General features: G+C 28.3%; 1 protein-coding gene across 3 annotated transcripts in view; it reads left to right on the forward strand.

Moving 5' to 3' along the window:
• LOC136081901 (sterile alpha motif domain-containing protein 9-like) overlaps positions 1 to 15,287 on the forward strand; it is a 60,225-nt gene that overhangs the window by 39,774 nt on the left and 5,164 nt on the right. The window contains exons 4-5 of one of the 3 annotated variants that reach the window (XM_065800280.1): positions 7,081 to 7,158; positions 7,499 to 8,308. In XM_065800280.1, coding sequence (XP_065656352.1) covers positions 8,062 to 8,308 — 247 coding nt within the window. In that variant the 5' untranslated portion in view covers positions 7,081 to 7,158; positions 7,499 to 8,061. Of the gene's footprint in view, positions 1 to 7,080; positions 7,163 to 7,498; positions 8,309 to 15,287 lie in introns of all 3 variants that reach the window. The other 2 variants (XM_065800282.1, XM_065800281.1) reach the window with 2 other exon arrangements.

The following is a 15,287-nucleotide window of genomic DNA, read 5'->3' on the forward strand; positions in this document are numbered from 1 at the left end:
ATAAATTATTTTTAAGTTTTAATTTTTCAAACTCATTCAAAATGCACACAGGACTTCAATTCCATTCATTGATGCACTGATGTGTAATTAAATACTTAACATACCTCAAAGTTTTTTGGGGAGGTGCATTTAGTTTTCAATTATTGATGTTTTTAATTAAATGTGAATGTATAAATCGAGGTTCAGTGAAGATGGTTGTAATAGAGGAAGGTAAATTTTTATTAAGGAAGTTAAAAGCAAAAGAAGATTACCAAATCTAACTAGTGCTGAAAAGGTAGGAATTTTGAGTTTTTTGAAGAAGTTTGAAGTTTCTGTATTATGGAGTTAAAAATTTATTATCCAGGTTGATTGGCATTGAGCTGATAATAGTTTAATTTAGTGTACAGTTGTCAATTTGTCCCCAAACCTGACAACAGTAGTTAATATGAGACTGAAAAATTGCAAAATACAGATTCTTAAGGGTAGTTTTATCAACATAATGGCGAATTATTGAAAGCATGCCATTAGCTCGATTAAGTTTTTTACAGAGTGCATCTATATGAAAATTCCATGAGAGGTTTGAGTCTATAAAAATACCAAGATATCTAACAACGTGTGTTGGATATAAATGCCTAATATTAATTTTAATTTTAGTTATATGATAGTTGTAAAAGATATTTTATCAGCAAACAAGTGGACTGATGAGAAGTAGACAGTTATTTAAATCATTAATATAAATCAAAAACAATAAATAATTCCAAAATTGAAAGTTAAGATTGAAACCAATTACAAGCAACTTCTCGGATTCCGTAATGTTCATGTTTAGAAATTAAAATGGTATGATTAACAGTATCAAATGATTTTTGTAAGTCAACCAACGAAATCCAGTGCCTTTTTTATTTTTTTGGTTTTACTTATTAAAGCGTAGCAAGTAGAGTGTTTTGATCGAAGTTCAAACTGAAAATAATTTGAACAGTTAAAAGAAATTAGAATGAGTATGATTTAGAATACATTAGTTTTTCAAGGAGCTTGCTAATGTTAAATAGAATTGATATTGGTCTACAGTTAGTACATGGGAGTTTTGAGCCATTTTCATATACTGGAATGACACATTATAATTTCAAAATGTCAGGAAAAATTCCATTTAAGAAGGAGATATTAAATGGCTTGGAGAGAGTATGAGAAAATTCAGAAATAAAATCAATAAATATGTTTGTGGGAATGCTGTTAGAACCAAGGTTTTAATTTAGATAAAAGTGATGAGATTTCAGAATGGTTTGTTGGAGATATCAGTAAACTATGAAGATTTGGATGTTTAAGATTTTTATAGCTAATGTAAGTTGAGTGAATTTTAGAATTAAATTTATGATCTACATTTGTGAAAAAGTTGTTAAATTCTTCGCAGATTAGAGTTGTTGATTAGATTGTTGATTAGATTGTTGAATTCTTCACAGATTAGAGTTGGTTCAGTTATATGTGTTTCGTTAACTTGTAAGCAATTTGGAGGTACATTATTGACATTTTTGACATTTATTAGACTTTTTATGCCTTTCCAGGTTTCACAAAGATTTTTTACATTCTGAAAATAATTTTTTTACTCAACTTTATGAGAATAATTATGGTATATTTATAGCGTTTAAAGATAATTTTCAGTTTAATTATATTTGTTGCATGTTTTATCCTTAACATTTTCTCTTGAGTAAGATTTTGAATTTGAATTGATTTTATTATTCCTTTGGTAATCCTTGGCTTGAAAAGACGCTAGTAGCTCTTAATACTAATTTTTTTGAGTACATGACAATCTAACAATGTTATTTGAGAAATAAATACTTCAAAACTAGAGTTAACATCTTTTTTTATTGGTTATGTTATTCCAGTCAACTTTTAATAATTCAGATTTATATGATTCTTTATTATAATTTTTAAAGTTCATGCGGTATAAATTATGATTGCGTGGTATAAATAATTTTTGAAATTAGGACAAATAATTATAAATTGAGGTAGGTGATCAGAAATAGAAGTTATTAGATTTCCTTAAATAATTTTATTAGTGGTTACATTTGAAAATATATTGTCAATGATTGTAGCAGAATGGTCAGTAACTCTCGTTGGTAGTGTAATAAATGGACAAATATTAAAAGAAGTAAATTTAAAAACTCGGAAGTTGCAAAGTCATAGTTTAACTGTATCAGATCCATGTTAAAATCGCCAAGTAGAAAGACAGATTTATTTTCAGTAAATATTTTTTGGAGAAGGACAGACATTTTATTATTGAAGTCGTTTACATCCATGCTAGGGTGTCTATATATGCAACCAACAATAACATTTGATTTTTTGGAAAAATTATTTCAACAAAAGTAGATTCTAAATAGTTTGACGAGTATTTGATTAAGTCATCTCTTCTTTTATAAATCAGTTTTTTTTGATAAATATAACAAGGTTCCAGCACAAAAAGATTTACTTAGTGTGAGCTCAAATTATAATTTTGAATAATAATTGGATGTGTGGAAGGAGATTCTTTTTTTAACCTTGTTTCTGTAATTTCAATAATGCCAATTTCAAAACTAATTAATGATAATAATATGTTCAGATCTTCAATATGCTTTTGTTTTGAGGATATGTTTAAATGGAAAAAACATAGAGTTTATGACGTCAAAGTTATGAGAACAAAATTTATTAATGTCATAAAATTGACAATCTACATCAAAAGATGAACAGTTTTCCTCATCAGAAACTTAAGCATGTGATGTAATAAATTTTTTACATTTAGTATAGATTTTATTCAAATCCGATGCTGGTAAGAGTTAAGTTGATAAAGGCAAGTCATCAATTGTAATAATTTTATTCCAAGAGAAAAGTAGTTTAAATTCATTATCAGATACATCAGTCAATAAAAAAACACCTTTAGTAGTTAACACACAGCCATGTTGAGCGTTTTGAATGTGTTAAATTGTACCCATGATCATAAAGCCTACTACATTTTGAATGAGTCCAAAACAAACATACATCACATTGAGTTGCACAGCAACTTATAGCAACTTTTTTTGTACATGCAGTGCATACTCCCCAAAAATTAGAGGTCGTAGTAAAACTAATGAGAAAGATAAAAGAAGAAAATTTTCCAAATTCAGAAGAAAGCTTGAAGTTGTTAAGTTTTAAAAGAGAAGAAAAGAAAATAATAATAAAAAATAACAATGAAAAATAATAACCTTACAATATTATAAATAATTATTATAGTAGCAACAATTAAAATAGTAATAATGCTATTATTATCTGCTGTAAATTAAGCAGTATTAATGAAAAAATATAAAATAATAGTTATAATAATAAAACAATAGAATAATGAATAATATTATATCACTAACAAAAAATAAGTATAAATAACTAACTATAAATTAAATAAAAAATTGCATTAAAATTATATCTAATATTATAAATACATTTTAAATGAAAACAGAAATAACATAAAACAAAAATAAATAAAAGTAAAATTAATATATTAATAGCTAAATTAAAGATTAAAGTAGTATATTTAACAATAATATATATATATATATATATATATATATATATATATATATATATATATATATATATATATATATATATATATATATATATATATATATATAATAATGCATAATAGTAATAAATTAAAATAATTAATGAAATAAGATACTACAAAATCAAGTTAAATAAAAATCATATTTAATCATATTCTTCATTTTCTTTTTTAATAGATAGTTTTTACTTCTCTTTTTTACTTCTTTTTTTTTTGTGTGATTTTTATTGATTAATTTAAATTGTTTAAATCTTTTTTGAATTCAAAATTCTTTTGTTAACTAGTAAACGTTTATTCTTTATTTTTGGTTATATTTATTGAAAGTCGTACTTAAATTGAGTAGTAATTTATATGTTCTTTTTCCTTTTCTTTTCTCCTTTTCTTTTCCTGTCTTTTTTTTTACTTATTTATTTTCTATTTGTTCATCAAATTAATTATTTTTCTTTATTCAGTTTAGATTAAATTAAATATCTTCTCTTTTTTTTATGTTTAAGTTTCTTTACTGTTCCGTTAGAAAAAAACATCTGCCATACCTAAAGACGTTAAAGCAACCACTTTAAATAATTTGATAATACAAATGAAGACATAGAAAATAACAAAAAAAAAAATTTAACAATAAACAACTGAAGCACACTTTTTTTGTGAAAAATACTTTAACAAACTTTTAGGTGGTTGTCTAACATGTGGTGATTCTGTTGATAGATTGAACATAGAAGTTATTAATAAATAAATTCATTTTTATAACCATCATTTAAAAGGGTTTGGTGATTTGTTTTTGCAAATATCGATTGCATTTCCAGGAATAACATTTTCTAAAATGTTTTGCTTATAGCATATATATTATAGCATATCAAAAACCATCTAAAAATGAATAAATAATAAAATAAAATAATAAATTAATATAAATCCAAATAAATTAACACAAATTGTCATTATTTAAACTTAACTTATGATTATACTTTTTTAAATTTAAAATCACATTTTTTTGTTCTTTCAATAAGTTCAGCTTAGGTGTCAGTTGATGTTGGAGCCATAACTTGTTTTTCACTTTTTCTTTTCGTTCCAATGATCACTGTTTTTAAAACACTTTTTTTTCATGATCAAAAGGTAGTCATAATGTTTTTCTTTTTTAATTTTTCTAGCGCTAATCTTTTGGGTTGGTTTTTGGTATGCTATCTAATATATTATGATTAGGCAACTCATTGTATTATCTCCTAATGAAGGTACAGCTCTAAAACTCAGTTTTATGATTCAGAGGCCGTATGGTAGTCAGGCTTCTACTTGAACTATTAAATAGTGTACTGAGTACTATCTATGCTTTGAGTCAAATTAAAAAAAAAATTTAAAGATGACCTAAGTAGAAAAATCATCTTTTTTATCTATTCCATTTTATACCCCTATTTTTTCTTTATTTTCGTCAATGTCTTCACTCTTACTTGTACTACTGCCATCGTTTGATGATGATGGAACATAATTGTTGTCTCCCTTACCATCTTTCAGAGAAGACGATTGCAAGTCTAAAATATTTTCAAAATCGTCATTATTGTCATTACTCGCCTCCATTACCACATTATATATTTGGTCATCAGTGTGAATCACAAGTTCTTCGGTTTCAGTATAATCACTATCTAAAGAGACAATGAAATCGAAAATATCATTGTCAACTGAAAGTAGCTCTGTTTGGGTTGCGACATCTGAATACAACTAATTTTGTTTGGACACTATTGCCAATATATCGCACAAGGGTTCTTTTGTTTCGAGAGCTAGAACTTTGAGGAGAATAATCTGCAGAAACTTCCTGTATATAAGAATAAAAATACGTCATTTACAGTGTTTAAAAACATTTTAAGGTTTTAACACATTACGTAGCAGTGATATGATTACTGTTAGACGATATTTTGTCTAACTTTTTTTTCCTGTGAACTTAGGAAAGTCAGACAAGAAAATTTTGGTTAAAAAATCATGCAGAATAATATATAATAAACATTTTTAATAATAGGGATACTTAACTGATTTTGAAAAAGTTATATTAAAATGTATGAATAAAAAGAAATTTAATTTATTTCTTACTTTAAAACATCTTTTTTGTTATTATAACGCAACTGTAAAATCCTTAGGGAACGTCTACAAATTACGCAAAACGCAAAAGGCAAAGGATTAAAAGTTTTCCCTTGCAGAGTCTTTAATTAAACCAAGTATAAATACAACTTTTAAGTCCAGTGAAAACCGACACGCAAAAGAGCAAAATGAACTCCCACTTATCTTTTTTATATAAGTTTTACGTTATGTAAATTATGGACAATCCTTTATTTAAAACAAATTTAAATCTTTTTAAAAGGCTGGAAAATAAACAATAAAATCCCCTAACACTATGCAATATTTCATTGTTTTTTACAACATCAGAGTAAAGCCGCATGAACATATTTGTAACAGTAGATTTTAAAATGCGTTAAGGATTGTCCATAAACTATGTTGCACTCTTAAAGGTAAGGGAGGATGTTAGTGGTTTTGTGACGACTCATACAGGACTTGTTACAAAAGAGTTATGATTTCGTGGGGAGGGGAGGGGGAGTCAAAAATGGTCAACAATTGCATGGCGTAATTTATATCTACCCTTTAGCACAAAAACCAAAGATTTCTCATCTGACTTTCCAAAGTTCACGGGAAATAAAAGTCAGACAAAATACTGTCTAGATTGTGAACAATGAATTTTTAATTAGGTGATAGTTCAAACCAGAAGCGGCGGGTTCACTTTTTGTAAGTTGAAATAGCTAACTTCCAGACATGGAGCAAACTTCAAACATTTTTATGTTTATGCTTATGTTAATTAAGGATGCTTTGAAAAGTTGCAACGATCAGAGCTTGGGAACAAAAAAAGCCTTAAGTATTGCTCTTTCCCCCTCTATACTTTAACGTCGGAGCAACAACTTTATGAAGTATTTTTTTAACGTCGGAGCAACAACTTTATGAAGTATTTTTTTATTTTATCAAAACTTAGATTTATTGACAAAAATCAACTTTCATGCAATAATCTCTTATTTTTTAGAAATTATGACCTTATAAAGTTTAAACACCCCTCAATTTAAAGGGGCTGTAGACTTTGCAGGGTCATAAAAATCGATCACTAAGAGATTATTGTATGATTTTGAAATTTGTCGATAAACATAAATCAAATAAAAACAGTAAAGAAAATCTTTTATAAAGTTGTTACTGTGGCGTAAAGGGCTGATGGGGCCAAAGTTTATTGGTTTTTTGTACCTAAGCTACTTTGTTATTATCGTTATTAGCTAATTCAAATGGAAAAAATTAAACCCGCTGCCCCTGGCTCAAACTATATTAGTTACTTTTCATACAAATACAAAGCAACATTTAATGGTGTTTTGTCTTTGCATTAAAAAGATTTTAAAAAACGTAAAACAATATTGAATTGACATTTATGAATACTTTATATAGAATTTATATAGATTAACTACTTTATATAACTTAATATAAATTAATTATAGTTATATATAATAAATAATTTAAATATCTATGTTTAGATAGACAAAGATAGAAAATAGGATTTGAATTATTAGAACAAACTAACCTCTGCTAAATTATTTCCACCAAAAAATAGAGTAGGTACTGATTTTGAAATGATTCTTTTCGTTGTTTGTTTATTTGACATGTCAAAGCATGAAGCATCAAAATGTAATGAACATATTCTTACACTCTTGCATAAGTTATATATACCAATTGCCTCTTTCCATATTTACAATATTTGTTAAAATTTATCTAATAAATATATTTTATTTATCTTAGATTGAATAGTTTTTCTTGTTTTACCTGGAACTTTAACTCATACATATATAGACATGTGTTATATCGAAATATATTATATTTTAAAATATGTATGAGTATTTTGAAATGTTATGTAAAATAACGCTTGTATATTGAATTTAATTCCTTAATTTTTAGATAATCCTAAAGTAAAAGAAAAGGATGTAGAAGCTGCATTTATACTTAAACTTGGCACTTTTGCTGCAGCTTGCATGAATTCAAGATATGATGGTACAATCTACTTTGGTGTTTCTGACTGCAAAGATGGAAAATCTGTACATGGAGAAATAAAAGGTGTAAACACTACTTTGGTTACTGATTTTAAATATGAAGAATGGGTAGAAAAGCATTTTAGAAAGAGACCTTTTGAAAGTCTTAAAAAATGTTCTCGAGAAGAACAAAGCGCTTTTTCAAGGTGCATGAGCTCTATTTGATATATTCCAATAATAGATTCAGATCGTGTTGTTATTGAGATTGACATTGAACCCAATTTTTCTATTTGTAAATTCCTAAAGTTTAAAATAAACTCCAAAAAGTATCAAAACGGAGTATATTTCTTAAGGGAAGGTTCCTCAAGTTTTCCTCTTAAACCTGGAAGTAAAGAAGAAAATTTTTTTATTAATAGCAAGTCCAAATTTTTAGCTGAGGGCAGAAGAGATATTGAGTCTTACAAAAATATTGCCCCAGTAAATAAACCACACATGCTCAAAAATTTATTATGCAAAGGAGAGTACAAACTTCCAGATGATAAATGCAAGTACTTTCTTATTATAAATAGTTATTGTACTGATGAATGCTGCAAAATGTCAGATTTTTCGGATTTTAATTGGGTAAAACATGTTAATTGGAAAGCAATTTTTGATTTCAATCCTGATTCAGCTTGCAATGGTATACTTTCTGTTCTACAAGATCCAAATAGTGTGTTAATACCACCATATAGGATTGCAGGTAAAAAATAATTTATTTGACAAAATGTGTGATATAATGTACCTATTAAATAATTCAAATTTTTTTAAGGTTTAATCATTCTAATGTCTAAACATTAAACAAAAAAATAGTTGTAAACAGCTATACATAACATAGTTATACATAAAAAAAAAAGGATTGAAACATAAGCTGATTTTAATTGCTAGCATTACCTGTACAGTATGTTAAATATGCATATGCATTAACTCTTACTGTATATCTGTAAATCTTTTTATATTTTACTTTATTACATTTAAGAAACATCAACAGCTACAATGTACCATTTTTACTTACAAAAATGCAACAAAAATGACTTAACAGCAACATAAATGATTTAACAGCTCTATAATCTAAAATCTGTTCTCAAAATCACCACTTTCATGTCTACCTGACTGGATAATTCCATTGATCGCCTGTATGCAATCTTTATGTCGCCAAAGCAATGTCAATAATTTTCTTTTTTATTTTATTTTTTATTTTTAATGCATGTCAAAGAGATTTCTGCCGTTTTTATCAAAGAAATTGTGGCAATCCCCATTTCCTTTTCCTTAGATCTTTTGAAAATATTTTTTTCCTGCTAATCAATATATGTTGTTTGAAAAAGAAGTAGTTAAACCTAATCGGCCTGTTTAAAAATGATATGAAATAATAATAAAATTGTAAGATTATAAAATCTTATTTCATAAAATATAATATCCCGATTGTCCAGTCAGTTATACTGTGTTAATCTATGTTTGGTAATAATCTTAAACAGATTAAGAAATTTTTATTATTTTCTTAATTTTTGATTCACTCCCAGCAAGGCTGCAAGCAACCAATATTGAATCGGGAGTTACTAGAAAAAAAGAATAGAGTTATAGAGCAAGGAAACGGTTGACAGAAGACTTAAAAAGTTAAAGTTTGTATAAGTCAGGAAAACAGGATGATGGGAGAGAGTTCCAAATGGTTAAAGTGCAAGGAAAATAACTAGACAAATAAAAGTTTTTGGAGCATGTAGGGACAGACACGGTAAAAAAATGAGACTTTGGTTAAAGACGAATCAATTCAGAATGAGTTTTAGTTGATGGAACTAGAGATAATAGCTCCTTAGCTAAATAGCTGTGACTATGATAGTATATGCAGAAAAGAGAAAGAGATGCAACTTTACAACGATGGGAAAGAGGCTCAAGCTTAGTATATAGACGGGGTCCAACTACGTTTACAATGTGTTTTTAACCTTATCTAGGAGAGAAAGAGTATCTTTAGAAGAACCAGCCCAAATATGGCAACAGTATTCCATACATGGACAAATAAGAGATTTGTAGAGGTAGAGAATGAAATCAGGAGAGAGAAAATGGGGAGCCTGATAAAGAGAAGCCACCTTAGCAGATGCTAATTTACCAATTGATTGTATATATAGTTTCCATGAAAGGTCAGTTGTAAATGATAATCCAAGAAAACGTTAAGAAGAGGACTCAGTGAGAAAGTTGCCATTCATTAATATAGGAATGTTGACGGTATTGCAAAAGTTGTTTGCTGTAAATAACTGAGTTTTGTTAGAGTTAAAATTAACAAGCCACTGTAAGCCCCAATCTGTTACAGAAGTGAGTTCAGATTTAAGATCGACTGCCTGTTTTAAGTGATCGAAAAGGGAAAACTTTTTGTCAAGACAATAGTATAAAGTTGAGTCAAGGTTGTTGGGAAGATCATTAGTGTAGATAAGAAACAAAATAGGACCAAGGATAGGACCTTGAGTTATCCCAGAAGTTACTGGAAATAAAGAAGAGTGTTGGCTCTTGAGGATGACTTTGATAAACAGGATAGAAAGGAATGATTTGATAATCTAATGAAACAAGCTTATGAAGAAGACCTGCGTACCAAACTTTGAAATCTTTAGAGCAATAGTCCTAGTCTCTCCTCCTCATCTTTTAGTCACAGTAGTTAGCAAGTCTGCCGTAAAGCAAAAGGATCAATAGCTGTTTTGATTGTCTAATAGCAAGTTATTTCCCTCAAGATGGGATGTGAGAAATTTGTTCATCAAAGATTCAAAGACCTTGCTAATAACAGAACGAAGACTAATTTGACGATAATTAGTGTTCGTTATTTAGTTAATTAGGACGGGTCAGAATGTTCGCTGGAGTTTTTAAAAATTGAAACAACAGATGCCATTTTTTCAGTAAGCAGGAAAACAAGACTCAGTCGAGCACTTATTAAATAGTTTAGGTAGAGTTGAGCAGAGTTCTGGAGAACAATTTTTTTATGACAATGACAGCAATGTTGTCTGGACCACAAGCTGAAGAAGAGTTTAATTGAGATATGACTTTAGTCACTAAAGCCGCAGTGATTTGAGTTTCTAACAATGGGTTAACCTGTTTAATTGGGATGAAAGGAAGTGAATAGCCATTAGATTCGAGAGACAAGTTGGAAGAAAAGTTCTTTGCAAATAGTTCTAACAGCAACAATTTTCTCACACCCCATCTTGAGGGAAACAGCAAGTTATTTCTCTTCAAAAAGTTGTACCATTGTTAGCCCACTTTAATCCATCAAAAAAATCATGGCTCACTGTGATGCTATTCTGAGTCTAGAGCATGACGATGGAAGTGAAAAATCTGTTAAATTTTTGCTTTAAGAACATTAAGTACGGCTGAACAAAATTATGCATAAGTTGAAAAGGGAGGATTAGCATTAGTTTTTGCGGTAAAAATTTTTTTATATGGGTACAAGTTTACTTTGTACACTAATCATAAACCAATGCTGGGGCTGTTTTCAGAAAACAAGGAATATCCTGAAAGAGATGCTGCAAGATTATTACTCTGTACTCTGTTCTGTCAGCATATGATTAAAAACTGCAATATTTTTTTAGTGAAAAAAATGCGACTGCAGATAGGTTAAGCCATTTACCATTAAATGCATTGAAAGAAAAGTCACAGTTAAAAACCTTGGAGGTGGCTATGATGGAGCTTGTAAAAACCCCTATTACAGAGAAACAATTGAGGATAGCCACATACAATAATCCCATATTAGGAGTGGTTCTAAATAAAGTGTTAGAGTTTTAGTAGTTGACAGTTTTTCAAAATGGATTGAAGTGGAAGTTGCAAAAAGTACTGAAGCCAAGGCAACAATTATAGTACTCAGGAAATTGTTTTCAACCCATTGTATACCTAGAGTTATTGTTAATGTTAATGGATCTGGGTTTTAGAGTAATGAATATCACTCCAATCCAGGAAGTGACGATTGCATAAAAAATGTTCTTGTTGTTATTTGGATGGACATATATTTTATGGTTAAGACAACTGATCATAGCTCTTGATATTTGTGATTGATTTAATTATGTTTTTCCTAAATGTTTAAAAGATTGTTTGTGGTTGGCATAACGTTTTTTCCATTTGCCCTCGGTTAAGCCAATATGTTGTTTATCATGGTTGTTTTGCAAGGAAACAATGCATTAGTAAATAATATTTTTGATAAGCAATTGCCATTCATAGGGCAGTCAACTTTTTGCTTGCAGTTACAGTTTTCAGTATTTTTTCTTTGGGAAATTAATTTGTATTAATCAATGCAAAATTATGGCCTTTTATAATTCTTTCAATCTTTTTTGTACAGCTATAGCTTACCTTAATAGTGTTTTTGTTAAAATGTATGTGCAATTTATTAGAGGGAGGGAAATGTATGTCAACTAATTTTAAAAACGCTTTTCCAATATATTGGTTGAAACATTTTTGCTGTACGGAGGGTTGAACCAAATTATATTTCTATTTCGCTTTTTTGCAATTTTTGTTTCAAATATTAGCTCGAAATTTTTAAATCCGCTTATTTTAAAAGCATCTTCATACACACGTTTGGAAGAGTTAAAAAAATTTTCATTAAAAAAGTTTTGATTTAGTCTATTCTTAATTGAAACAGGTATTTGTTTTAAAATTTTGATGAAGATGCTCTTGAAAAAAGCGGATATGAAAATTTCGAGCTAAAATTTGAAACAAAATTTGAAAAAAAGCGAAATAGAAAATAGAAAAATAATTTGATTTAAACCTCCGAACAGCAAAAATGTTTCAACAAATATGGAAAAACTATTGCTCAAGGAATTTCCAAAGCCCTTGATAAATTTCACCTATGGAATTTAATACAAATGATTGTTGCAGATGCCACCAGCATTAACACTTTTTTTTTCACAATTTTTGGAAAAAAGAATGGTGTTGTTGTAATATTGCATTGAATGTTCACAGTGAAACACATCAACAAACCTCAGTTTATCAGTTGTCAACACCATATATTAGATAGAATCTTCCGTTTGGTGATGGATGAAGAACTGGGAAATAAAACACAATTGCAGAACATCTAATATCCATTTGTATCTTAACTATTGAAGGAGTACGAACAACTGAAAACACAGTTTGATAACGGAATAGAAGTAATTCTCGAAATATCAGGGTAGAGAGATGATATGAAATATTTCTTTCATCTCCCTCGAGTGTTTTGATTTTTTGATGAAAAGGTACATTTTCCATTGATCAGGTTTCAGAAATTACCTAACATCAGCAATAGGAGGTGGAATTCAAAAGCTATACTAATGATCCTGGCCTCATTTTAATTCCTTCAACAAGGACAGTTCTGCAGTAAGTCGATTTTTATCGTATAGCTGGGCAGACCATTGGTTTAAAGACCAACTGTACAACGAAAATGTCTTGACTGAAGTACTGAATCCATACAAAAAAGGCTTTAAGCTCTTTAAAAAATCACTGGAAGCGAGAGCCATCCATAGTACAGATCCCCAGAAGTAATCAATGTGCAGAGCACGCAATCAAAGTAATGAAGGAAATGTATTCATCATGCAAAAATAAAGACAAATTGCACCTTTTATTCCTTCTATGCAGCAAGCAAGAGCAATTAGCAAAGTCAACGGTCTGAGTCATTGGATTCATCATGGATTGAAAATTTATTTTATTACATGACATTCCAGATATCATATTTTAAATACATTTGAATAGATAGTAGTACTCATGTCAAAATCGATCAATGGCGGGGTAAACTTTTTTCAAAAGATATGCAAATAATAGATTATTTCATGCTTTTAGGTACAAGTTCATCAAACTACAGTACAAGAGCATGGGGTTGAAAAAAAGGCATAACCCTTATATATATATATATATATATATATATATATATATATATATATATATATATATATATATATATATATATATAATGTATGTACGCAGTAAAACCACTGATTTAAGAACACCCTATTCTATTTAAAACAAAAAAACAAAAAAAAATTGTTAATGAAGTCAGGAAAAACAACACAATTCTGATTTGTTACACAGGTGAAATTAAATGTTTGTTTTTTTTAAATTTTATATCTTTATTCAGATAAGATATTATTAAGATATTTTATCATTATTAAGAGTAACAAAAGTTTTGAACTAATTATTAATTTTTTTTTTTATTTTTATAAATTTTAGATCAAATTTTTTATTTACGTTTGCTTTAATATACAATGTTAATACAAATTGCTGCCGTTAAATAAAAATTAATAAGTGTATAGAGGAAAAAACTTATATAATTTTTAAATCGTTGCATTCTAGTCCGAAACTGTCAGATGAATTGGAGCAGATTTGTTAGTCCTTGACCTTGCCTTAAGGCCAAAAATTAAGGCCTTGGCCTTAAAACTTTTGGCCTTGAAATTTTTGGCCTTTGCCTTGATTGTGTTGGCGTTAATCTTCATAAAAATATATAAAATGAAAGAATTAAAAGTTTTCATTCTTTGTTTTTATGTATATTTATTTTCAGATTTTATATATATCCACAAGTATATTTTCTTATTGACTTCTGACGTTGAATTCTGTGCATAACCGTGATTTAATTACACAACATGTAGTTTTATTGTCACAGCACTTGCTATCTACATTTTGTTAATAATTGGCCTTGTAACTTTTGGCCTTGGTCTTGTGACATGTGGTCTTGACCTTGGCCTTGGCCTTGCTACTTTTGACCTTGTTAACAACTCTGCATTGGAGAGAATTTTTGACTGTAATGATCTCAAACTGCGTAAGCAAAGAAGAGCTGAATTTAGTAAAATAAAATAGAGCTTAACTTTAATATAAGTTAAAACTTTATCGTATCTTTCTCCTGACTTTTTGCTATATTTAGACTTCTGGCTCTATTTGGACATCTTGGCAGATTTTCTAAAGCATTTTTTCCCAAAATTGCGTAGGTTATTATGATGCGTAATGACGAACCCTTCTTTTTACAGTTCATAGCGTGATTAGCGTTAGAAGTTTTTCCACATAGACAATTTAATATTATAAATTATTAATAATATAATAAGTTTCAAAATAATAGTGGCAATCCACTAATATTTAACTAATTATTAGAAGTAAAAGTTAAAAATATATTTTGGTCTACTTTTTTTATTGTTTATATACATGTTTACGTTTATAGAAGTTGTTTCTACTTATTTTATTTATTGTTCTTATACTTTTTACTTTTAATTTTATATGTTGGTTTTCTCTAGTATAAAATTCTAATGAGAAGATCTTTCTTCAGACATATTATTTACCTTGCACTTTTGTAAAAGTTAATTATTTTTTTTATCTTATTTTTGTTAAATGCTTTTTTCTGAAAGTATCATGGTATCTGAAAGAAGATTGCAAAGTTCTAAACAACAAGATCTTTGCAATCTTCTTTCAGATACCATGTTTATATTTGTTATATTTTCTATCATTGCAAGTTTATATTATTATTTTTATTATTGGTTATTTAAAGCTGTACAACAATTAACAAATGTAAACCTAAAGAAAAAAATCTGGATTGTATCGAGGACATAATCATTAAAAAGAAAATTTTAAAAAACTGGTGGCACTCTTCCTCATTGATTTCTCAAAACATTTATGAAAACAGTTTTTCTGCAAGACCAAGAGCAACTTTAAAAAATTATTTTAGTATTACAACTTTATTAATATTTATTTGAGTCATTTAAATAAGA

Source organism: Hydra vulgaris, chromosome 06 (genome assembly GCF_038396675.1).
Source record: "Hydra vulgaris chromosome 06, alternate assembly HydraT2T_AEP".
Taxonomy (NCBI): Eukaryota; Metazoa; Cnidaria; class Hydrozoa; order Anthoathecata; family Hydridae; genus Hydra; species Hydra vulgaris.